The sequence below is a fragment of the Hyperoodon ampullatus genome (assembly GCF_949752795.1).
Source record: "Hyperoodon ampullatus genome assembly, chromosome: 17".
In the NCBI taxonomy this organism is placed as follows: domain Eukaryota; kingdom Metazoa; phylum Chordata; class Mammalia; order Artiodactyla; family Ziphiidae; genus Hyperoodon; species Hyperoodon ampullatus.
The window spans coordinates 27,245,614-27,272,110 of NC_136930.1; the positions used below are offsets into that span (position 1 = coordinate 27,245,614).

General features: G+C 40.0%; 1 protein-coding gene across 1 annotated transcript in view; it reads left to right on the top strand.

Annotated features, from left to right (window-relative positions):
* Positions 1-237: 237 nt before the first annotated feature.
* Positions 238-26,497, top strand: part of E2F5 (E2F transcription factor 5) — a gene marked incomplete at its 5' end in the record, with an annotated part of 28,957 nt that continues 2,697 nt past the window's right edge. The window contains 6 exons of the mRNA XM_079722241.1: positions 238-462; positions 20,455-20,564; positions 21,457-21,618; positions 22,916-22,962; positions 24,221-24,285; positions 25,377-25,644. Coding sequence (XP_079578367.1) covers positions 238-462; positions 20,455-20,564; positions 21,457-21,618; positions 22,916-22,962; positions 24,221-24,285; positions 25,377-25,644 — 877 coding nt within the window. The remainder of the gene's footprint in view (positions 463-20,454; positions 20,565-21,456; positions 21,619-22,915; positions 22,963-24,220; positions 24,286-25,376; positions 25,645-26,497) is intronic.

The window sequence follows — 26,497 nt, forward strand, 5'->3', positions numbered from 1 at the left end:
TCCACTCCCCCTCCCCTCGATCGTGGGCTTCCTTCTCGCGTCCCCAGGCTCGGGGAGGGGGCGGAGGCCCGGCGCGCTGAGCGGCCCCCAGGCGGGTGGGCGCAGCGCACCTGTTGTTTGCAGGAACCCGCGACCCTTCGTCCCGCCCTCGGCGGGCGGCGACGGCAGCGGCCGCCGCGGAGCCGACCCGGCAGGTGGCCGAGCGCGGGGGCCGCACCACCGCGGCGCGGGGACGCGATGGCGGCGGCCGAGCCCGCGGGCTCCGGGCAGCCGGCGCCGCAGGGCCAGGGGCAGGGCCAGCGGCCGCAGCCGCCGCAGTCCCAGGCGCAGCCCCCGCCGCCGCCGCCTCTTGGGGGCGGCGGGGGCGGCAGCAGCAGGCACGAGAAGAGCCTGGGACTGCTCACCACCAAGTTCGTGTCGCTGCTTCAGGAGGCCAAGGACGGCGTCCTGGATCTCAAAGCGGTGAGTGCGGGAGGCGGGTAGGGGGCGGACTTCCGAGCCCGCGGTCCTGAGAGAAGACCACCCCCTTGTCGCGTGGGTTGGGCGGCGCGGCGTGGACGCGCATCCCGAGGACCGGGAAACCCGCGAGCAGGGGCCACGTGGCCGGCGCCCAGGCCCTGGACGCCGGGATGGGGGAGGGACGCGGGACCAGGATGGCCCGGACCGACCGCGTTAACCAATGGGGCCCGGCGTTGCGCCGGGCTCTCGACAAAGAGCCCAGGAGCTCGGGCACGCCCGCGTGGCTTCAGGCTCTGGGCGTAGGGACCCGAGGGCGACCGAGTGTCCTTGTTGCTCCGCGTCCACCTGTGGCAGAGGCGCAAGGGGTACCCGGGCGCTTTGCCCCGAGGCACCCTTGGGATTGATTTTGCTGTTGGGAATTGATGGTTTTAATAGGCGATGCTTGCTGAGACCGTGTTTCGGTTGTTTAACACGAGCAAGCAAACAAAATCCAATTTTGCCACCTCTTCTGGATGACACACACACAAAAAGGTGAACTCTTAAGTCCTCCCCGTTAAAACAATAATAGTAATTTAAAAAACCTCTTCCTTGTGCACTTCTTTTCATCATCCTGATGATTAAGAGGGATATTTGACTTGTGACTTAATTTGGTATCTGATATAAATTTCTAAAAGCGAGATTTGCCATCACACGAAAAGGGGGTGTTTTATAATTTTCACCCCAAAAGATGTAAGCGCTCAGTAAACTCTTTCCTGTTTCACGAGACCGTGTGCTTCGTCTTTTACTACAGTTTGGAATTTTCAAACAGCAACATGCATCAAAAGCTGTTCCGTTAAACAAAATGACTTAACCGTTCAAGGCAGGACTTGGAAGGATTCCACAGCGCTGAGGAACAGCGCTGTGATCACACTTGAATTAAAATTCAGCCAGCACACGCAGTTTAAGTAAGAAGTAAAGCATTAAGAACAAACAAAAATTACTAACGAGTCAGTAATCACTGCAGAGGATTGGTCCCAGCACCTAGGGTAGGGTCAGGACCACCTTTCGTAGCTTGAGAGTGTGACTGCAATCATCAGGGCTGTGCCTAGAGCAACAGAAGCAGCGTCTGAGCAGGAGAGCATCTTTTAGTTCTCCCTGACTTGAACTCACAAAGGCCAACTTGATGGCCTCTGCTAGGGGCCCTCCTCTCAGTGCAGTGCAGGGGGGGAGGTATTTCTTTGAATGCCATCTCCTTTCCCTGGGTGTTCAGTATGTGATTGTTGAATTATCTGAATTGTTTTAGTTTATACAAACGAGGCACGATGCACATATTTTGCATTTCCGGAAGTAGTTTCTACTCCCTTCTTTTTGAAGTGTTACTTCAAAAAGTGTTACTCCTAGAATTTTCCCACACCCTTGGAAATTCTTGTTCTCTTTTTTTCCCCAACCAGCTCTTTCCTCCCTACCTCCCTCCCTGAAAGTGCTTTACGGCATATATAGTATTTAAATTGTTGTGAACTAAATTGGATTCTGTTTAAAGAATTTCACAGGAAGTCATGAGGTCATCAGTGAAAGCCAGGGATGTTCCAAAGCATAGCTTGCAGACTACTAATTCAAAATCTAGAAGTTCAGTTGTAGCCTGTGACTTCAGTAAGGAATCAGGAAAGTTTGGGATTTTCCAGATGAAACTGAACTCTGAGGGCTGACTGTGAGGGCTTCTGCAACTTGCCTTGGAATATGGTGGAACTTTGCCCTTGCTTTCCCCTAAGTCCTTTGGCTTCTTCCTGCTTCATCTGTGGCCACATTTTGCTGTCCAGAAGTTACAGAGGCAATGAGTGGGAAATGGAGTTTAATATATCATAACAACATTGTTTCATCCATCCTTTCTTAAAAGTTCAAAGGTTTCTGCAGTGACATTAGGTCTCATTATATTAATGACATTTTAGTTTTAGAGAACAGTTTGAGTATCATTCTTTTTCACATATATATGGATATATATCATTTACATATGTTTACTTATATATATGTGTAAAATCTTATATTGTAAAAATCTTATATTGAAATCTTTCCAGTGATGTTTCTTATTGTACACCGTAGTAAAAGATCATAAAGACTTTTTCTGACATGTTGAAGATGGATTAACACTGACAATTATAAAGTTTCTCTAATTTGAAATTATAAAATCACATTTTTTTCTTATATTCTTACTTGGGGGTGGTGTATTCAGCATAAGTTATTGGTACTTTTGCATTATACACTTGATAATTTTTAAGAGGCAATTAATGAAACATCATTTTTGTGAATATCATGAATATAAAAAATAGCAACCATCACATCCAAATATCTTAGATATCCATAAAATATCCAAACCACTTAGATGCTGTTTCTTTTCTAACTTGTGACATGTACTACTGAAGAATAAGAACATAATGCTGTGTCTTAGTGATGCATTTCTTCTTAGTAATTTAACTAATTGAGGACATAGCTTAACAAAACAAATTCTAATAAAGCTGTTCTATTATAATTTAACAGTTAGGAGGGAATGGAAACACCTTGGAGCTGGTTTGAGAAATTTTTATTCAATATCTTTCTCTTACACCGCCATGATATAGCCTCATTTACAACGGTGGAAGTGGGTAGTCACTCTCTCTTTATTCTAGTGAGATGACAAGTTATGTCATGGTCCTTTCCAGTTATGTGGTTTGCCAATTTATGCTGTTAGTAGCTGACATTTATTAAGAGCTTAGTATGTGCCAGGCATTTAACATATATTAACTAATTTTATCAATTTTAACATATATTAACTAATTTTACCATCCCCATTTCACAGATGAGAAAATGATAGGTTAAGTAACTTGCCCAATGTCACACAGTAGAAAGTCACAGCTATGACTTGAAACTAGACCATATTTTCTTATTCTCTGTGCTATACTGACTTTCAGTATTCCTAAAAAAAAATTAATTTCTTAAATTTTTCATCTGTGTAAGGACATGGAATCTTTCTTGTAAAGAAAAATGCATGATTATTTTTATACTTCTACTCATGGTAGAAGAGAAGGTATTGAGCTTCTGCATTGAAAATGAGGATATTGATGACAAATTCATATTGCTTCACAAATTAAGCTAGGGTTCTATTTTTATAGAACTAAAAATTTAAGTAAGTTAGGATAGTCATGACTGTCTATATATGTTGTTTTGAAAATTCCTATTAATTTATAACTGAGTTTCTAGATTTGCCATTTTGATTCCATCTTCAAGTTTTTAAAGTATGCTCAAGATTCCTTATCTTGTTTATTATAATTGTTCAAGTTATCAATTGCCTGAACGATACCTGGATTAAATGATAAAATATTTATGGTGTTTCCTATGTCACAGGTCCCTGACTCATACCCATTTATGATTAGCTGATTAATACACACAGTGGAATAAATAAATAATCTAAGGTCTTAGTTTGTGATGTCACAGAATAAAGCAAGGATTATCCTAAGGAGAGAGATATGGGTAGGAGAACTTTAGTGCATGCTTAAAAATTCTCAGGACAATTTCAGTTCTGAGTATATACTCCAAAGAGTTGAAAACAGGGTCTTGAACAGTTATTTGTATACCTATGTTCATAGCAGCATTATTCACAATAGCTAAAATGTGGACACAACCCAAGGGTCCATCAACAAATGAGTAGATAAGCAAAATGTGATATATACATATAATGGAAGATTATGCAGCCTTAAAAAGGAAGGAATTTCTGATACATACATAGATGAACCTTGAATACATTAAGCTAGTCACAAAAAGACAAATGCTGTATGATTCCACTTTATGAAGTAACTGGAGCAGTCAAGTTCATAGAGACAGAAGGTAGAGGAGTGGTTGCTGGGGGAGGAGGGAATGGGAAGTTGTTGCTTCTTGGACGTTTGGGGCTGAATTGTGTTCCCTCAAAATCCATGTTGAAGTCTTAACCCCCAGTAGTCAGAGTGTGATTGTATTTGGAGATAGAGCCTTCAAAGAGATGATTAAGTTAAAATGAGGCCACTAGGGTAAGCACTAAGCCGATCTGACTGGTGTCCTTGTAAGAAGAGGAAATTCGGACCCACAGACACTAGGGATGCCTGTGCACAGAGGGGAGCCCATGTGAGGACACAATGAGGGAGACCATCTGCAAGCCAAGGAGAGAGGCTTCAGAGGAAATCAAAGTCGCCAACACCTTGATCTTGGACTTCAGGCCTCCAAAACTGTGACAGAATAAATTTCTGTTGTTTGAACCACCCAGTCTGTGGTATTTTTATTATGCAGCCCTAGCAAACTAATATTGTGTGTATAGAGTTTCAGTTTTGCAAGATTAGAAGAGTTCTGGAGATTGGTTGCACAACAATGTGAAGGTACTTAAAACTACTGAATTGTACACTTAGAAAATGGTTATGATGCCAATTTTATATTATGTGTATTTTACTGCAATTAAAATAATAGGTAAAACAATAGTGCAGTACCACTACATACCTAATAGAATGGCAAAAATCCAAAACACTAACAACACCAAATGTTGGCAAGAATGTGGAGCAACAGGAACTGTCTGTCATTCACTATTGGTGGGAATGCAGCATGTTGCAGAAGTTTCTTAAAAAACTGAACATACTTTTACTGTATGATCCAGCTGTCACACTAGTGACTTGGTATTTACCCAAAGGAGTTGAAAACTTATGTTCAGACAAAAACCTGCACATGGATATTTATAGCAGCTTGATTCATAATTGCCAAAACTTGGAAGCAACCAAGATGTCCCTCCGTAGGTGAATGAATGAATAAACTATGGTACATCCAGACAATGGAATAGTATTCAGTGCTGAAAAAAATGAGTCATTACCATGAAAAGACACGGAGGAACCTTAAATGCATATTACTAAGTGAGAGAAGCCAGTCTGAAAAGGCTACATCCTATATAACTCCTACTATATAACATTCTGGAAAACACAAAACAATGGAGACAGTAAAACATCAGGGGTTAGGGGAGTAAGTTGAACAAGTGGAACACTGGATTTTTTAGGGCAGTGAAACTACTCTGTACAATACTATAATGGTGGATACATGTCATAGTACATTTATTAAAACCCACAGAATGTACAACACTAACAGTGAACCCTAATGTAATCTATGGACTTCGGGTGGTTATGATGTGTCAGTGTAGGTTCATCAGTTGTAATGAATGTATCACTCTGATGAGGGATGTTGATAGTGGGGGAGGCTGTGCATGTGTGGGGGCAGGAGATTTATGGAAAATCTCTATTTTTTACTCAGTTTTGCTGTGAACCTCAAGCTACTCTAAAAAATAAAATTTATTAAAGATGCATATATAAAGCTTCTCTGGATACATCTATTCCAGGGTCTAATTATTAAACATCTGTTAAATACAAGATGCATGACCAAATGGGAAAAGAAAATTCTTAGGAGACTAAAGCTCTAAAACACTAATAAAAATGATTACTAGTAGCTAATACTAAGTGACTGGCACTATGCCAGATGCTTTACTTGTATTAGCGCATTTAATCCTTGTAACAAAACACTAAGGGAGATATTACATCTCCATTTTGCTGATTAGGAAATTGAGGCTTAATGAGGTTATCTGGTTATAGCCAATATCCACAGTAAAGGAGATAAGAGCCCAGATAGTCTGATGTCAGAATTGATGCTATGCTAAGCAAAGTGTACCTACCTCTGAAGTTCTGGTATGATGTGAAGAACAACTTTTCTAGAGAACAAGAAAGTAAAAAAAAAAAAAAAAAAAAAAGCCAGCCATCTCGTTTTCCAGTTCTGGACAGGATAAATGGGCATATAGCTAAGACAGTACTAGTGAGTTCTTGGTCTTGATTCTGCCACTTAGCAGCAGTGTGTCTTGGGCCTGTTCCACATCCTTTATATCTTATCATTAAAGTGGAAGGAAGAAGAAGGGGTGAGCCACCGTAAGTGGTGGCAGTAGTTGTGAACCGAGAAGCCCCAGGCAGATTTTATTTTTGTGCTAAGCTGTACAGTCTCTCCACCCTCACACTTCAAGAAAGGTGGTGGCCTGAAAGGGATTCCATCAGCTTTCTCAAAGTGTAAACCAATGGTCAAATATGTCAGCATCTTCTGGATCTTAAAAAAAGAAAAAAAAAAGATTCTAATGTCAGACCTGGGAAATCAGGTTCTGTAGGGCCAGGGAGGAGCCTAGGAATCTGCATTTTAAATACATACCCCGGGTGGTTTTGATACCTACTGACATCTGAGAACCATGGAATGAGCTCTACTGCCTCTTCTTTTTCAATCATATTATTCACGCATCAAAAAGAACTGTTCTGGTAGTAGAAGGAATTAATGTCAAACAGAGTTGACCCTTTAGGAGTTCACTAAGATTGATGAGAGCTACTCTTGGGAAAATGTTGGAGGCTAGGGATGGAAGAAATTCCCCATTTAACTGCTCTGGAATAGTCTCTGCTCATGTTTGAATGGCAGCATTCAAATCTTACATTACTAATTAAGGGACCTAATTTCTAGTGGAAATTAGCTTTGAGAGTCATTTCTATAATGGAATAAAGTAAAATCCACTTTTACAGTAAAATTCTGTTTTACTTACAGAAGAATAGGAAAATTTTTAAATTTTGGTTTTAATTTTTAAAAAAGAGCAAGATCAGTGCAACTGTAGCTGATCTTCATCATTTGTGTTCCAGTGGACTGAGCAGTGAATGAGATGATGCTCAAAATGATGCAAGGGCCTCCATCACTGGGAAAGATTCTTTCCTTGAATGGAGAGTATGTGTAGGCAGGACTGTAGACATTTTAGGAAGATTCTCACAAGGCTAAGAATAAGGAGTGTCTAGTTGAGACCCTCAGGTAACTGAGAGATTTCATTAGTAGAGTGCCCAAGTATTTTAGTTGAGCTTTTGCTGATTTTATGCATCATTTTCTTTTTATAAATATGTTATTAAAATTTTAAAGGTAACTTAATAGACTAGAAATACACTTTGAATTGCTGTCTTACAAAGGGAAAAAAATAACACAGAAAGCGTAACAAATCCATAAAAAAGGATGAAAAGATAAAAGCATTAAAGCATAATATACGGAAAACATCAAATGAGTAATAATTGAAACCTGCTGGTTTCTCCAGTATGTGAATGTATCCGATTCCTTTTTCTTTTTAATAAAGTTGTTTAGATGAAAAAAATTCAGGCATCCATTGTGTACAAGAAAAGCACCAAGAAAGAAGAGGACTCAAAAATTTTAAATTGAGGTATATCAGGCAAAGGGGAAGAGAAAGAAATCAGGAGTGAAAGTACTAATTTCCAGAGAATGTCTACCTTAATATCAAGTGCACTCAATGGTATAAACTGATATTTTTAAGAATGAGATCATAATCTAGGGTTGAATCATAAAAGTTGGTGTTTAAATAGTGCCTCTCAGTGTGAATCACACGTACATTTGTCTGGATGTGTGTATTATGTTATGCCATTTCTTTAGTATGGTATGTATTGACATGGTAAATATTTCTTATAAATACATTTCTTTTAGATTTTGCCATTTAAGACTAACTTTCCCCAATTATTAGTCCATGAGTCTCCCTTTATGTCTTAAACTTAATATGTTTGTACAAGGGAGGGTATTTTTTTCTGATTTACCTTTTATTTTTTGCGGTACGCGGGCCTCTCACTGTTGTGGTCTCTCCCGTTGCGGAGCACAGGCTCCGGACGTGCAGGCTCAGTGGCCATGGCTCACGGGCCCAGCCGCTCCACGGCATGTGGGGTCCCTCCGGACTGAGGCACGAACCCGCATCCCCTGCATCGGCAGGCGGACTCTCAACCACTGCGCCACCAGGGAAGCCCCTGATTTACCTTTTTAAACTTAAAATATATCTGTTGAAATAGCATACAAATAGTAGAAAACTTGGAAAAAATATAGTCCAGAATAAAAAATACCCAGTATGCCACCACCCCAAGAGAGCCACTATTTTCAATTTTCAGTATTTCCCCAATTTGTTACACCTTTTCATAGCTGAGGTCAAACTTTTATTTTCCTAAATTATAAACATAAATTGTGAGGGCCTCAACTTAGATGTATCATATTATCCAGAATTCACCATTCTTTTAGGTTGGTACTGTATTAGTTGTTTCTAGGTTTTGTTCTATCTCATTCAATAAATATAACTTAACCAATGTGTGCCCTAGCCCCTTCCTTTAGTAGCTTACAGCTTATGGTTGTGGGGAAAAGTGAGAAAATGGGAGTTGGACACTTTCACACTGTAAGGGGCTATGGAAGCACCTGCCGAGCCCTGGTGACCGGTGATGTGGGAGCCATTGACGACTCCAGGGAGCAGTGAGAGTGGAGCTGGGACTAAGGGACTCAAAAAGTCAGGTGACATTGATATATGTAAAATTTAAGAATTTAAGGTCGTGTTGCTCCTCTACTTAGAACAACATCCAGTGCCTACAGCACCCTGTCTCTTCTGGGAGTCCCTCCTTCTTCTAGCACACTCGCCCCTTCCATGGCTCCAGTTCTTCTAATGCTTCACACACCCTCTGCTCTCCACCTTATGGCTGCTGCACAGGCCTTTCCTTCTGCCTGGAGCACATTTACACACACACACACACACACACACACACACGCACGCACACACACTCACACACTCTCCCTTACTTGACTGGCCATTTCTCTAAACCCTCTGGTCTCAGTTTAAATGTTTCCTTGTCTTAGATGCTTCGTAGGTAGAATATGACTCCTGAAAGATACCCATGTCCTAATTCCTGGGACCTATGAATCTGTTCAGTTAAGGGGAATTAAGGTTAAAGTTGCTAATCAGCTGACGTTAAGATGGGGAGGTTTTTCTTTTTTGCTTTTTTTTTTTTTTTTTGCGGTACGCGGGCCTCTCACAGCTGTGGTCTCTCCCGTTGCGGAGCACAGGCTCCGGACGCGCAGGCTCAGCGGCCCTGGCTCACGGGCCCAGCCGCTCCGCGGCATGTGGGATCTTCCCGGACCGGGGCACGAACCCGTGTCCCCTGCATCGGCAGGCAGACTCTCAACCACTGCGCCACCAGGGAAGCCCGGGGAGGTTTTTCTGAATTATGAATCTGAGCCCATTGGTAATTATAAGGGTCTTTAAAAGTGGCAGAGGGAAGCAGAAGAGAGAGAGCCAGAGAGATGGCAGTATGGAGGGACTTGGCCCGATCATTGCTGGAGGAACGGAAACACTAGCCAAGGAATGCTGCAGACTCTAGAAGCTGGGGCATCCAGAAGGAACACAGCCTTACCTTGATCCAAACTCAGTGAGACTCGTTTTGGACTTCTGATTTACCGAACTATAAGATAATAAATTTGTGTTGTTTTAAGTCACTACATTTGTGGTAATTTTGACAGCAGCCGTAGGAAACTGATGCAGATGCATCTCCTGACTCTTCCTCTTAATCTAAAGTGGCTGAAGTTGATTCCCATTGATTCTGTTTCTCCGTTACCTGTTCTTTTCCTTAATACCCCTTATCACAAGATGGGATTGTTTCTTCATTTATTTATTTGCCTGTGTTCCCTTCTAGATCAAGTGCTCTGTGAGGTGAGGGACTGTGTCTTGTGTGTTACCAGTACTGATCCAGCCAGTCTGTTGTAAGCTTTCAACAAATAGAGTGGATGTGATCATATTTGAATTAGGTGAAAAGGCATTCCCAGCAAGACAGCAAGTGCCAGAGCCACGAGGCCAGAGAAAGAAATGGTACATTTGCAAAGCTATAAATTAGATGACTGTTGAATTTAGAGAATATGGTTGTAATTTAGGCAAGATTACAGGCTTGAACTAAGGTAGAGCAGTGGAAATATAAAGAAGTGGGGAGATAAGATGTTTCATTGTAGAAGTGACAGAACTTGGATGCTGAGTCTATAGGAAGAGGAATCGTGGATGACTGCCAGGCCATGGCGTGGTCAGCTGAGTGGATGGTGGTGGTTTTCACTTAGAAATTATGAAAAGAGGAAAGGAATTTGGAGGAAAGGGAAGTTCAGTTCTGGGCATGCATGAGATGCCTATAGGCCATCCTTGAGTAGATATTTGGCAACCTGTGGGAATTATGAATCTGGAGCCCAAGAAGAAGACCAGGGCTACCAGTTTAATCTGGAAATGATTGGTTTATTAGGTATGTAAGGGAGAAGGTTTAGAGTGGAAAGAGGACTAAGAATGGAAGTTGGGCAAACACTCATAGTTCAGGAACAGCAGAGAAAAAGGAGACTTGAGAAGAAACAGCCCGAGACTGAGGAGGAAAAACCTATGGGTTTTGGTGACAGCAAGGCCAGGGAACAGTGCTTTAGGAAGGAGAGAACCAGAGTCAAGTGCTGCAGAGGATACAAGACTTTGTAGTGTCCACTGGATTTAGCAACAGAGGTCCGGGAAACATTTTTGGCATTTAGACATTTTTGAGTTATTTCTGCTTCTGATAATCTATACTAAAGAATTACTAGATCAAAGGCTAATAAAAATGTAAAACCTTTGATGGATGTTGCCAAATTGCTTTACAAAAAGATGGTACTTATACTCCACTAGCAGCATATAATCATGACCAGCTACCTCACCACATCAGAAATATCATTTTGCAATGGCTAAAAGTATACAGGGCTTCCCTGGTGGCGCAGTGGTTGAGAGTCCGCCTGCTGATGCAGGGAACACGGGTTCGTGCCCCAGTCCGGGAGGATCCCGCATGCCGCGGAGCGGCTGGGCCCGTGAGCCATGGCCGCTGAGCCTGCGCGTCCGGAGCCTGTGCTCCGCAACGGGAGAGGCCACAACGGTGAGAGGCCCGCGTACCGCAAAACAAAAAGAAAAAAAAAAGTATACACCTTGTGTTCACATCCTGACTTTACCATACCATTTCGGTGGCCTTGGGCAAGTTACTGAGCTTCACTTTCCTCTTTTGCAAAAATGGTGACAATAATAATATCTATCTCATGTGATTATCATTATAGGAATGGCTGAAGTTAGTTTTTACTTTTAAAACACTTAAACAGTACCCGGCACATAGTAAGTGCTGTTTCCAGGTGTTTGTTAGATAAGTGATGGACAGATAGAATGAATCAATATTGGGTATTCTGATGTTTTCATATTCTACAAATTTGAAAGGTGATGAATAATAGTATCTCTGTTTTTTAAGTCAACTTTGTAAAGGTATAATTTCCACCCATTAAATGCTCCCATTTTAAGTGTACAGTTCGGTGAGTTTTGACAAATGCTTGTACCTGTAACCACCACCACAACCAGATGTGTAACATTTCCATCACCCAAAACAGCTCCCTTTTGCCTTCTCCCAGCCAAACTCCAACCTCCCCACCCCGCCAAACAAGCAATGCTCTGTTTTCTTTTCCATGGATTAAAACGACCTTTGCTAAAGTTTCATGGTAACGCACTCATAGAGTATGTGCTCTGGGTTTAGCTTCTTTCACTCAGCATGATGTTTTGGAGATTCACGCCCATTGTTACCTGTACCAATAGTTCATTCCTTTCTGTCCCTGATTGGTATTTCGTTTTGTGGATATAGTACACTTTGCTTATCCATTCACCTGCTGCTCCCAATTTTGGGCTTTTATGAATATTCAGGTACAATTCTCTGTGTAGACGTATATTTTCATTGTTTCAATTTGCATTTCTTATTCTTTTGCTAACTCATTAAAAGTTTGAAAACTTTTTCAAGAATGTTAACAAATTTTTGGTGTGAAATTTATCTTTTGTCCATGTTTTAATTTGTGGTCTTCATGCTTCCTTTTATGTGAGTTTTAATTATTGAGACAGTCAAATCTTTATCTTTCCATTTTTATTTCTTCTATAGATTTGACATTTAGAAGTTCTTGGTGAAGGAAATTTTTGACATTTTGATGTATATACATATGCGTGTCTGTGTGGGTGTGTGTATGTGTGTTTGAGACAGAGATGCCCCAGTTATTTGGGGGGTTTAATCAGTTTTCAGAATAGGCTGCTGGTCACAGTTATGAAGAAGGTTGACATGAAAATTGAGTTTAATTCAGTCATTGGTCACATTCACCGTAATCCCTTTGAGATTTTTGGATTTATTTTAAAATCCACATCTGACTAGTATATTCTTCTTGATAATGACAAGTCCAGGTATTCTGAAACCATTGTTTATCCTTTAGATAATGAGATTTTGTCCATAGCTGAGTTTTCTGATTACCTAAGGGTTTATGTCTATTAATAACATTATTTCTTATAAAAGAACATTTAACCATTTTGGTTTGAAAAATTTTCAAAATGCATTACACATGTCTTTGTGCTTGATTTTATTCTTTTGGTAACTTGGGATAGTCACGATGAATATTATTTTTTGTATCCTTTGGAGGTGATAACCTCAAAGCTTTTCTAAGTTTGTTGGATTACTGCCATGTCCAGTGACCTCAGCTTTGTCTGCTTAGTGAGTTTTTTATCCTTTCTATAATTTCTGCCACATCCCTTGATTGCTGCTTAGGTACCTCGCCAGTGTCCCAGATGGTACTTCCAGTTTTCTTGTGGACATTGAAATTAAATAGCCCCACTGTTAGGAATCATAGAAAAGAAGGAATAAATAGGATCCAAATGGCGTGAACTATTTGAGTAATAAAACATACCTTTTTATATCTATTTTTGCTTCTGCAGAAGCCCTTTTTCCTACTTCATTGTGCTTGACTATGTTCTGAAGTGTTACAGTTAGTGAGTTACACCAGATAAGTAAGTAAATGTGGTCTGTTACGTTCCATGATACACGTTTCAAAGAACAATGTTTTCTTACTATAGGTGATAAATTGGATCTATAATAGTGATAATGGCTAACACGAATGTAATACTCGTGATGTACGAGGCACTCTCCTAAGTGTTTCAAATATACTCATTTAATCTTCACAACAACAATATCTTGACTGTTATCTTACAGGCTAGCCCATGTTCCTAACTTCTATGTCACTTCTTTGGTTCCTAACTTCTAACCATCAGGATGATAGAAAATGTGCAGATACAAATCCCAGTGGTAGAATAGCAGATGCATGCTTAATTTTGCTCCTGTTTTAGAAACTTAACACATATGAGAATTACAAAGCACGTAGTTGGGGACTTAGGCAAGCAATCTCTAGAGCTGAGTTTCAGCAGGCTTTTCCTACTTCAATAGATATTTTATCAAGTATCTTCTTTTTTCTTTGGAGAAATCTTTGGTGATTTGAGTCAGGCAGTACAAATGAAGTTTCTTTTCAAAAGCTTATGCAGAGTTTATTTAAAAAAATTAAGAATTAGAACAAATTTAAAGCTTATGCACTTAAAAATATCATATAGAGTAGTAGTTAGTTTGAGGTAGTGAAAGCACTGCGGATTTTTTTAGGAGAGATATCTTCGGGGGAGGTTTACTCATTAAAACACTTGTGTGCTTAGCGCTGCTTCTGGAGGAAGCCCTTTGTAGCCTTAAAGTAAGTTATTTACTTTTTGGGTATTTAATTTCCTTCCTGATGTAACATCCTCTACAGATGCATTGAAAGCACGCAGCAGCCTCCGGGAACTCTTTCCTTTCTTGCCCCCACCTCCAGTAATCTCTCTTTTTTCAGTCTCTTGTAACACTTTGTCTCTACTTTACAGGACTGTTTCATTTTTTCATCCTCATTCTTCCAGGTGTTAGCCATGGTCCCGAAGACTTAGATATGCTTACAGTTTTTTTGTTACTGGTTGTTATTATTATTATTATTATTATTATTTTTTTTTTTTTTTTGCGGTACGCGGGCCTCTCACTGTTGTGGCCTCTCCCGTTGCGGAGCACAGGCTCCGGACGCGCAGGCTAAGCGGCCATGACTCACGGGCCCAGCAGCTCCGCGGCATGTGGGATCTTCCCGGACCGGGGCACGAACCCGTGTCCCCTGCATCGGCAGGCGGACTCTCAACCACTGCGCCACCAGGGAAGCCCTGGTTATTATTTTTGAATAAATAAATAAGTGGAAATGAAGATCTCTGCCTTTTCAGACCATTTTATACACTCTAGATGGAACCACCTGCAGACTAGTGGTACTCAAATTGCTACTCAGTGCATTTGTATAGCTTGGGAACTTATGACGGTCCACCAGTCTTTTAAAATAATAGAAGCCCCTTTGAAAATGTTTTGCCACAAATTTATTTCATGAATATATAATTAACGCCAGATTCCACCTGATTATCCATTAGCCTTCTGAGTCTGTTTCCTATAAAACAGGGAGAATGATACCTACTTTACAAAGCAGTTGTGAGCATTAAGTTAGATAACATCAGTGAAAGATCCTATTACACAATTATCCAATTACTGGCTTATAAATGGTTCTTCTTAACTGTGGGTTGAAATCAAACATTCTACATCTCAATTCTCTTTAACAGTGTTTGAAATTAGCTAATAATCTTACCATGAGATAAAGCAACATACCATCGAGCACAGTTTTTTTTTAAATTCTCATTAAAATATTTCATAGGCAATCTTGGTGTATTACCTGGGGTCCTTCCACCTTATATTCAGGCTCCCATCACTTGGGCATGTCTGTATGCATGTGTATATAACTAAGTGATGTTTTGTAGTGTTTTGTTTTTTTTTTTTTTGACCGTGCCGTGCAGCATGTGGGATCTTAGTTCCCCGACCAGGGATCAAACCTGTGCCCCCTGCAGTGGAAGCGCAGAGTGTTAACCACTGGACCACCAGGAAAGTCCCTTATAGTGTTTGTATTGCACAGTTTTGATTTTTGGATGTGGCCCTCCTCACTGTAATGTTAGTCTCTGTAGCACAGTAGCTAAGACATTGAGTGCACGTGTGTCAACAGTTGTTGTCCTGGAAGAGAGTAAAGTAACTGCTTTACAGATGGAGAACCTGAAAGACAGGATGTTTCCAGAGTTACTGTGTTTATGTCAGCCCCTTTGAATGAAGCATCAGGCTGCATCGAAGAACATCCTTGAGCAAATGAGCCGCCCAAATAAAGCTACCACATAATCCTAATCCTAACCCAAATAAAGCTACCACATAATCCCTCTCCCTCCCAGAATTAACACTGGTCTTAGTGGACTCATTTGTTCAAGTGAAGGGGTGGGGCCAGAAAATTCTTAAAGCCCTTTTTAGCACTTATATGTGATCCCTCTCAGCTCTTAGGTTTTATTTGACTTGTCCACCTCTTCAAAGCATCACAAGTTTTAATTTTGTTCCACCTGTGGATATCAGTTTGTTCACCACTGGTGACATATTTTTAGAAAAGAGTTTAATATTTGGAGGGGAGATCTGTGTCTTTCAGAGGGTTATGTTTGTTTTTCCTGAAAAAATGAGCATCTAATAGATGCTTCCCTATGGCTCTATAGGTCAGGTCCTAGAATAATAAATGTAAACTTTTAAAGTAAATTTGATGCATACTTATGTGCATTCAACAGCCACAGTGCCAGCATGGGACGAGGATGCACCCATTTTGTTCTCTGCCTGCCCTTGACAACACCCCAGCCTTTCTGCAGGGCCGCAGGAAAACGCACAGTGATTCTGATGGCTCTCACTTTAAATTCAGGACCACTAACTTGAACAGGACCATAGTGGGGTCCAGCACTCCTTCTACACGACTTATTCTCTGGCTTTCCTAGATGAGGATTTCACACGTCTCCTCTCTCAACCACTAAACCCCCCCTTCACTCCTCCACTCTCACCTCCAGTGATGAGAAAAAAAAAGCAACGAGAAGGAAGTGTCTAACCTCTCCCCTTACCTTATCTACTATCGTACCCACAGCTGCACTTGGGCACTCTGAGCTTCAGTTATTAATATGCCCTCTATTATGTAAGGCTGATCCCCAGCTAGTCTGATTCACATCCCCCCTTGCCTACTTACTGCTATTTCTTTAGTGGTTGCCCCTTCTCTCTCCTGCATCATGAATTATCCCTCTTCCCCCTTTACTGGCTCATTCCTATCAGCATACTCGCATGTTGAAATTGCTCCATCTTTAAAAGAAAAGGGAAATGAAGGGGAAAAAAAAGCTTCCTGGGGAAACCCCACAATTCCCTATAGCTACTGCCGCATTTCTGTTCCTCTTTGCAGCAGAAATCTTGAGAAGAGCTGTCCACTCCAGCTTCCCTTCCACTCTTGTCCTGGAATCTCTCCATGAAGGCTTTCTACTCCACCACTCTGTCAAGACGGCGCCGACCAAGGTCACTCGTGATCTTTCCAAAGTCTAATCCATGGATCAGGTCTCAGTGAGTCAGGTCTCCCTGCCAGCGATACTTAACATGGTCACTCTTTCTTACACTCTTCCCTTGGCTTCCAAGACCCCACTCTTCCTACTTCTCTTACTTCAGTGGCAGGTTGCCCCTCATTTCTCAGGTCTTAAATACTGGCAAACCCCAGGGTTGGCCCTTAGACATCTTCTTCTTCTATGCTCACGTCCTAGGTGAATCCAGTAGGTTCCATCCAGTGTCCTAAAATGTCTTCTTTACTGATGGCTTCTGAATCTGTATCTCTAGCTTGGTCTTCTCCCCTAACCCACACACTCCCAATGTCCAGTGGCCTTCTTGATTTCTACCCCCCTGGAAGTCAACATGTCCAAAGCCGAGTTCCTGATTTTCAGTGCCCCAAACCTATTCCTCCTGCAACCTTCCTCATCTCCAGTTGCTCATGTCAAAAACTGAAGAGTTACTCTTGATTCCTTTCTCAGGATCACCTGCTTGCTGTACCTTCAAAATAGATCCTAAATACCGTATATTAACGCATATATATGGAATCTAGAAAAATGGTACTTATGAACCTAGTGGCAGGGCAGGAATAGAGACACTGACGTAGAGAACCGACTTGTGGACACAGTGGGGGAAGGGGAGGCTGGGATGAATTGAGGGAGTAGCATTGACATATTTACACTATCACGTGTAAAACAGGTAGCTAGTGGGAAGCTGCTGTATAGCACAGAGAGATTAGCTCGGTGCTTTGAGACGACCTAGAGGGGTGGGATGGGGGGGAGGGTGGGAGAGAGGCTCAAGAGTGGGGGGGTATGTGTGTACACATAGCTGATTCACTTTGTTGTACAGCAGAAACTAACACAACGTAGTAAAGCAATTATAATCCAATAAAGCTGTAAAAAAATTAAAAAAATTCAGAAAGCTCTAAAAAATATAGATCCTGAATCTCACCGTTTCTCACAATCTCCACAGCTACCCCCTCACCCGAGCCATGGCCATCTCTTGAATGGATTATTGCCGTTGCTTTCTCATTGGCTTCTTTTCTTTCACCCAGAGCAGCCCAAGAGAACCTTTGAAAGTGTGGAGCCAAATCACTGTGTGCTCAAAGCCTTCCAGTGACTTTCTGTTTCACTGGGGGTAAAAGCTGAAGTCCTTACAGTGGCCTGCAAGACCCCAGTGATCTGGCCCCTTGCTACCTCTTCCACGTTATCATCTTCGTCTCCCTGTCTCTGTGTGTCTCTCTTCCCCTTCCCCTTTCTTCCTCCTCTCATTACACACCCCCTTCCCATTCTCCCTCTCAATCTCTATTCTGGCCACACTGGCCTGCCCGCCTTTCCTTGAAGGACCTAAGCATCTCCCACTTCAGAGCCTTTGCACTTACTGCCAGGTGTTCCCAGGGGTCACTTCATTCAGTTCAAATGTCGCCTTATCAGGGAGCTCTTCTCTGAAAATCCTGTTAAATATAGCACCTTCCTACATGCATTCCTCCTAACATAATTATTTGTACATTATTAACTCCCCTCCCTCTTTTGAGGTCAGGGACTTCGTTCTGTCACCACTATATCCTTAAGACCCAGACGAGCCTGGCACCCCGTGGGTGCTGAATGAATGAATGAAGGTGGTGGTGATTCATTGTATGATTTTATTAAGTACAAAGGTCTTGGATTACTTAATAAAACTTTAAGAATTCACACGCAACTTTTAAAAACACTACATAAAATATGATAGGTTCGTATACATGCAAAGTCTAACGTACTCATGATCTCTTGTTTCAACCTGTATTTGATGATGAGGCAGTTACTTACCAATATTTAAATTATGCAGCAGACACTGTGCTGAGATTATCCAGTTTAATCCCCACAATTCAGCATGTGTTGTTATCCCATTTTCCAAAAAGGAAGTGAGGTTTAATGAGTTTGAGGCCAACTGAAGACAGGAAGTGGCAGGGCTGGGGTTGGATCGTGGTGTGCCTAGCTCCAGAACCTGACTTCAGAAGTATGATACGGCTGCTAAAATAAAAGCTTCCTGGAGATCCTTTTTAATGTTGGTCACGTATATGTTTATATATTTAAATAGCAAGATATTTAAGAAATAATGCTTAGTTTTGGAAATCAAGTATTTAATTTTATAATTGTTAAGCAGTAATAAATTATAAATGAGATACTTTTTTACAAATTTTGAGCTAAAAGTGAGATCTCATGGCTCTTTGCCCAGTGACCTAGAATAGCTGTGTGATCTGGTTCATACAAACATGTTAATACCCTACCTGGTGAGCTGTTGCTATGGTTGTGACGGCTTTTGTGTGTGAGTCCGTAGCTACGGATAACACAGAGCTGGCTTGGAGTGCTGTGGGCTACTTCTCAAGAAGGAAGTGAGACATGAATTCACAACTTAAGATTTTACAGTTAGCTTTTCAGTAGATGATTGCTCTTCAGAAAGACAGCCTCACACTCAAGGACAGAAACTCTGCGATGGTAGGTGAAACAGAGAGGAAATTGCTAAGTACAAGGAAGAGGATATCAATGAAACAATGCCTAGTCCTCTTTTTCATTTTCTCGTTTTCTAGAAGAGATGGAGCCAAACTCTAGTCAGAGTTGGGGGTTCAAACAGCCTCACGCTCTGGTTTTTCCTTCTCTCTACCACTTCCTACTTACCCTCCTGGTCCACCGTTTGAGGCATGAATCCCCTTCCCGAAGGCCTGCGTGATTGGACAACAGTAACCTGGTATTTTTGGTAACACAACGACTAGATTGATAGAACCGACATTTCACTTATAGGTTCCACATGTCTGTGAAGCAAGCAGTTGCTGTTGGTTGCACATGCTCCCTGTGGAAGGAAACAAAATGCTGTCCTGGGTTTTTGTAGGAGGTACCTTTTTACAGAATCAAGAAGGTAGTGATGCCCTGGGGTAGTTGGTAACTAACTATATGAAATGAAATCTTGTACATATGTACAGAATGTTGTCAGTAAGGACATAAATGTGTTTTTTCGTTACTACCATGAATCTTAAAATGTGACTCCACATTCAAGATAGTCTGTTGTCTAATCCACTCTGAAAAAAAGAGCTGTAAGGTAACCTCATCTTAGAGGTTCTGTTTGTACTATTGGGGAACAAATGTCAGACATGTGAGTGAGAACTAGTTAGAAGAACTGCCCAGCATTCCTCAATTCATTCATGACATGATAGCATTAATTATTTTCATTGGTCTTACCTAATGTGAGTGAAACTACCAAGCTTTTGTGTTTGCTTGTACCACAACCTGTGCTATAGATTTTGATTTCTTGTAGATTTTATGCTTTGTGTTGGGATGGCATGATCATTCCTCTCTTTTCACTGTGAGTTTACAAAATGCAGATTGTGTATTTCAAGGTGTTACAATGTGTGTATAATTCAGAATTTTCCCCCAAGTATCTTGACTTCATTATTTAAAAGCTGCTGACATATAATTTTTCAAAGTTTTAAAAAGTAATTAAGGCTGATTTTAGACAAGACTGTTTATGAACGGAGAAGTAAGATAGGAAGTGACAATTAGCAGTGCCTTTTCAGGATTAGCCCATAAGGTGATATGAAGTATTCTTATTATGTTCTTTAATTTCTGTGGGCTTCGTGTCACGACCTCTTCAATTTTTTTTTTTTTCCATTCCAACATCTGCTGGCTTTTAAATGGAATAATTTCTTTGGTATTTTCAGTGTTTGAGGGTTGATTTGCACATGCCCAAGCAGCTGACTGGGTCAGATTTAGGATTGGGCTCTCATGCTGTGACCTTAATAACCAAAGCCTTTTTGGCCTTAAAATACGAAATGTAATTTATTTCATTGTTCTTTCCTTTTTTTTTTTCTTTTTTTAAACAGGCTGCAGATACTTTGGCAGTGAGGCAAAAGAGAAGAATTTATGATATCACCAATGTCTTGGAGGGAATTGACCTAATTGAAAAAAAGTCAAAAAATAGTATACAATGGAAGTAAGTTACAAACCAGTACTCTGTTCTAAAACCTTTGTTTTTCTTCTCAGTGCTCTGTAAGATCTGACCTTTCTACCATTTGCCTCTCTGAAGGCCTCTATTTCAGCCATCTACTCTAGTCACACCAGCCCCACCTGTGTCCCTGGACACACCTCTTTGGACTTCTGTATGTGTCACTTCTATGTTGGGATGTCTGCTTGCTCACTCCACTGTTTAATTTACACTCTTAAAATTCAAATCTTAACTTTCTCCCTCAAGCTACTCATTTGGTACACACTGCATACTGCTTTGTATTATTAATTCCTCTCTGCTTAGGTATTTATCTGCCCACCTAATATAAACTCCTTGAAAACAGGAACTGTGTCTTATACACAGGATTATGTACTTTGTAAATAATGGTTAGTTGAAATGCATGTTGTCATTTGTTAACTGTTGTATGTTTGAGTGTGATAAACACTTTCTGTTCCACAGATTTGTCCCCTTTAGCCTTAATTTTTTGGTTTATCTTAGCCAAAAATCCCACCAAAATATATTAAAAGGCTATAATGTGTATTACCAGCATCTCAGTCTATATAGTGAGACTTCCAGTGTGACAATTTGACTTTGGCATCCTCTGGTGCCTCAGTCACCAGCCTGACCTTCTAGAAGACAAAAAGCACACTAGAACATGTTGAGAATTTTGTACTTTGGTTGTTCTTGGCAATAAATTGTCTAAGCAAGCATGTTCAGAGGTATATGGTGCTTAAATTTTCCAAGGATTTTACTGCTTGATTTTTAGAAGAGTGTAAAGATTTTTGTCTTGAATATATTCAGTGAGTTTTACTACTACAAAAATTAAGTGATGTTTACCTGGGTCTGATACTGGGGATATTAATTCTCATATGTTTTTAAGAGGTGTAGGTGCTGGCTGTAATACTAAAGAAGTCATAGATAGATTAAGATACCTTAAAGCTGAAATTGAAGATCTAGAACTGAAAGAAAGAGAACTTGATCAGCAGAAGTTGTGGCTACAGCAAAGCATCAAAAATGTGATGGACGACTCCATTAATAATAGATATCCTTTTAAATAAGCTATACGTATACATAATATCTATATATTCTTTCAGTCTGAAGATCAGTTACTTTATTCTAGTGTTTTTAGAGAGTTCAGTTTTGCAAGTGAATATAACATTTTAATTTTATAATTCTTCTAATGATTTATACTAATATTTTAAAATTTTTACCTTTTTAAGTTATACAGTGCATCAGTTAGCACCATTACTGTGTTGCATTGAGAAAACAAATTCACCTACATTCAGTCTACCCGCTGATAGGATGTAACATGCTAGCTAAAGTGTGCTTAGGGGGTCTACGAATTTGGAAGTCATTGTTAAGTGCATAGACTCACTTAAATCATTGTTCTGTACTTAAATCATTCAGTGTTCTGAAGTAGTAAAAATTCAGCAACTCTCAAAGTTTTGAAAAATTAATTTTGGTTTGAAAATGAAATATTACAGGCCTGCAATCAGTCCAGGATACATTCTGCCTAATATTAACCCAAAGACAGTATTTACTGGAGGGTGGGGTTCCAAGGCTGGAGTGTCTATTGTACTGGGGGGAAACATCATTATTGATATACTCCATGTGTTTCTTACAGTCATTGTGTTCTCTTAGATATCTGTGACTCTCTTGATTTGTGAACTTACCTGTAGTCATATGGAACATTTTAACTACAGTTATCTTGTACCACCTCTTACGAACTTTTGACTAATGTCTACAATTTATTGTTCGTGTTGTCTTATCTTTGGTGAACAAGTCCATGATCTCATTTGTTATTTCCTTTCTATGATCAGAACTCCTTAACAGTTTGATAATAATGGGGTCTTCAACTGTGCCTTGTGGAACCCCAAGATTCAAAAAGCATTGAACTAGTTGATCATGCACTTTGCTGCACTGCTTTCCAAGATTGTGGCCACTCCCAATTCCCCAAACTATGACCCAAGAAGATTCTCGATGCAGAGGCTTGTATAGTTGCTCTTCACTCCCACTGAGAGCATCCTTTTTCCCATCAATATCCTTCCCCCTGAAGCTCCAGTCTCCATGAGGAATGTGTTTTCCATCTCTCTCCCAAGCATTCTCAATGACAGAGAAATCAAAAGTGGCTTCTTCTTAGAGCAAAGGATGGACACTTCTCTTATGGACCTTTATGTGATTGTCTTTGCCTTTTCAGACTAAAGACTTGTGTTCTTTTTCATCTGACCATATGTGACAGTCCCTTCATGCATTTGGTCATTTTATTTTGGTCTTCAGATTTATTATCTTAATTTAAATGTCTAGACCTTGATATAAATGTTTCCTTAACTCTATGACAGTACATTTTCCTATGTAACTCATGAAGACATCTGTAATTGCTTTAATGGTAAGTACTGTTAGTAAATTTTTTCTTACATTCTTCCTTTGATCAACCTATTTAGTGTAAGGTGATTCAAAATTCTCCATGCACTCACCCTAAGTCACTATTTTCAGGACTTGTGGACATTTTTGGGTCTCACTCTACAGTGCCATGTGTTGATAGGCTGCTTTCATTTCTGTTCCCATGACAATAACTGCTTTTCCCGGCTTTCACTTCATTGCCCACATCGGTAGGTATAAACTGTGTGTGGGAGAGGCGCCTAAGTCAGAGAGTGATTAAGCAACAGCCTCAAGGTCACAGAATCACAGAGTCAATGACTAAACTTGAACTAGAACACGGTTCTCATTGGCACTGTTTATGAAAATATATGTAGCAAGTGTGCTGGTCACAAATGGAACCCAAAGAAAGCATGAGGACAGAGTAAGGTTTATCCATTTTATAATCAGGAAAGTTATTCCTCACCCTATTCCATCCCTAGCCTCCATGTTTTCCCCTTAAGATGACAATATATTAGTAACTAAAATGGGGGGTGGGGGCTCATTTCCATAATATATATAAGTAAAATGAAATTTTGCATACAGATTTGTATTTAATTGTGCATGACCTATTAAAAAAGGACAGTCTTGTATCATGCACATACAAAAAATAATCTGCCGAACACCTTGCCAAGTGGAATCTTTCATCTAAGACTACGTTGGTAATATATGTGGGCTTATTGCTCTACTTTGCCACCATATTTCCCAAGTTTTCAAAGAAAGTTTGGGGAAGTATTTTTAATCTTCAACTCAGCAGAGACTGCTGTAGAATTTGGCTTCAAAAGTAAGTTCACTTAAGCTTAAGATTTCACTGTATCATACCTAATCTCTAGTCTAATCTCCAGTCATTTAAGTAGTATAAATACTTCAACTAAACAGTGTTATTTAACTAAGGCTAAAAGGTTTCAGGAATCTCAGACTTGACATAAGATTGGGTGAAAGCAATTTGTTTATGAGAATGGAGCTAACACATTTAACCTGTTCTAAGGTCTAACACATATATTGCCTCATTTAATCCTCAAAAAAAACCCTATGCAGTAAGTTATATTGCCTCCATTTTACAGAATTAAGAACCAAAGCCCAAGGTTACCTAGCTTGGGATTCAAATCCAAGCATTCTGACTCTACAGCCCACATTCTTGGCCACCCCACACTCTTGGCCACTGTATTACAGGATCAGTAGTCGTTTCTAAAATGTAAAAATCTTTATTTCTTAATTTTTTTGACTAGGTGATACACTTTTGGCCATTCAAGCACCTTCTGGTACACAGTTGGAAGTACCTATTCCAGAAATGGTATGTATGTAGGATAACCTTTGTTAAAATGGATCTACTGTTCCAAGAGGGACAAATATATTTTCTTTAGCTGAACATGAGCTAATTGCAAACACTCAAGTTACTGCTTTTAAGGTGTCTGTTTGAAAGTACTGATATCTGAATTTAGATGTCTTCAGTACTTTGGTAAAATTATGGAAGTGACTGAATGAATCACTTAACATTTTACTTTTTTTAAAATTTGATTTTATTTGAGCTAGCAGACATCAAGGAATGAGTAATGATATAGTCAATAATCTTAAAAGATCAGTTTGACTATATCTATAACCAATATAACAATCCTGAGGAAGAAGTTCACTTTAAATATCAACAATAATATATTGCTTTAAATTAGGTCTTTTAAAAAACATTTTCTGGCTTATTGAGTCAGAGATATTTATTGACTCTATGCTAATATAAATTTCATGATTTTAGTTTTCAGATTCAAATTTCCTGAAACAAACTGATTTGAAAACTATAACAATCAAAAAAGAGGTAGAAAAAATTACTGTTATCACCTCCCTCTCTTCTCCCAGCTATTCTAGAACTTTGTATTTAGGCATTTACATTACTGGTTTCTGAAGCCTTGGGATACAAATTACCTTTCTGAAATGGAGGGACTTTACATTTATATCTCTGTAGGAAAACTCAGTTGTCTTTGTGCTTTGCTGAATGAAAAAATGTTTCGACCTGTGAAATAGCTGCCATTTAAGACCGCACACTGAGATGACCACATCCATGGTGGCCGATGCCAGGGGATGGAGTTCCATACATGTGGAGAATGCTTGGAGCGCTGCTGCACACTGACATGTATAATTACACACAAATAGATGGTTTCCAGAATTCTACAACTTGGAGTTTTTGATGCCCAGTATTTAAGAAAAGCTTACTTTTAGGGGCAAGTGGTTTATAGCACTCAATATCCCATTCTACTCTTGGTCTCTATGTTTTGACTTAGCAACTTAATTTTGTCGTAGTTAGTCCCTATAGCTTTGCCTGTCTTATTTTTAATGTTTCATCTTACCTAGAAATGTTGACCTTTATTCATTTGTTTATGCCCACTAACTTCAAAGGGTCAGAATGGACAAAAGAAATACCAGATCAATCTAAAGAGTCATTCAGGACCTATCCACGTGCTGCTTATAAATAAAGAGTCCAGCTCCTCTAAGCCCGTGGTTTTTCCTGTTCCCCCACCTGATGACCTCACACAGCCTTCCTCTCAGCCCTTGACTCCAGTGCCTCCACAGAAATCCAACATGGCAACTCAGAACCTGCCTGAGCAACATGTCTCCGAAAGAAGCCAGAATCTTCAGCAGACTCCAGCCACAGACTTATCCTCAGGTGGGTTCAGAGCCTTTATTTTAAAAAGTAGAGGGGAAAATATGAATACTGTGTTGAACAAGTTGGAGAGCTTTTCTGAATTTCTCAATTGTGATGTTATTCTGTTATCTAGTATAGGAGGCAAAATAGTAAACCTGATCAACAAGTATTAATTTTGTGTCTTCTGTGTGCCCAGCACTGGAATATGTATTATGAGGAAAATTTAAAAAACAGATCCTGTCTTTAATTATACTACTACTAGTTGTTTCATAGACTATGTAAATATATGTATTTGCAGTTTTCCTTAGGATTCCATTTTTGGAATTAAACCAAATTTGTTCCCCCACCCCCCTTTTACTATTTACATCTCAGCTTTTTATCTGAGATTTACTTTGTAAGGTTCTTTTATCTCTTAGTAACTCTAGTATATATAATTGAAATTTGTTCTACATTTAATAAAAATCATACTAGGGACGACTATAGTGACTTATGTCTCCTGTTTCTCTGTATTCTCTATTGTTACACTTTTTATTTGGAAAGCTTAGTTTTATAGAGTTGATAAGTGGTCTCAACTCCAATTATTTAGGACATCTTGCCTTCCTAAGTTGTTTGATCTGTGAAATGATAAATAGCTAAAAACTGGGCATCAGGAATAGGGGCCACATTTCTTAAATTTATAAAATTTCCTCAGCATCCAGTCCTTTCCCTTGGTTATTACATGGCTAGGTATTTACCAACTCCTTAGTGGTTGCAAATAAAGGGCCCATGGTTGCTGAATGAATGACTGCCATGCAATCTAGACGTAGTATTGCAGATAATTTAAAAACTATATTGTATATATTCCAAGTTGTTTATTTTTACCTTTATCCTTTTG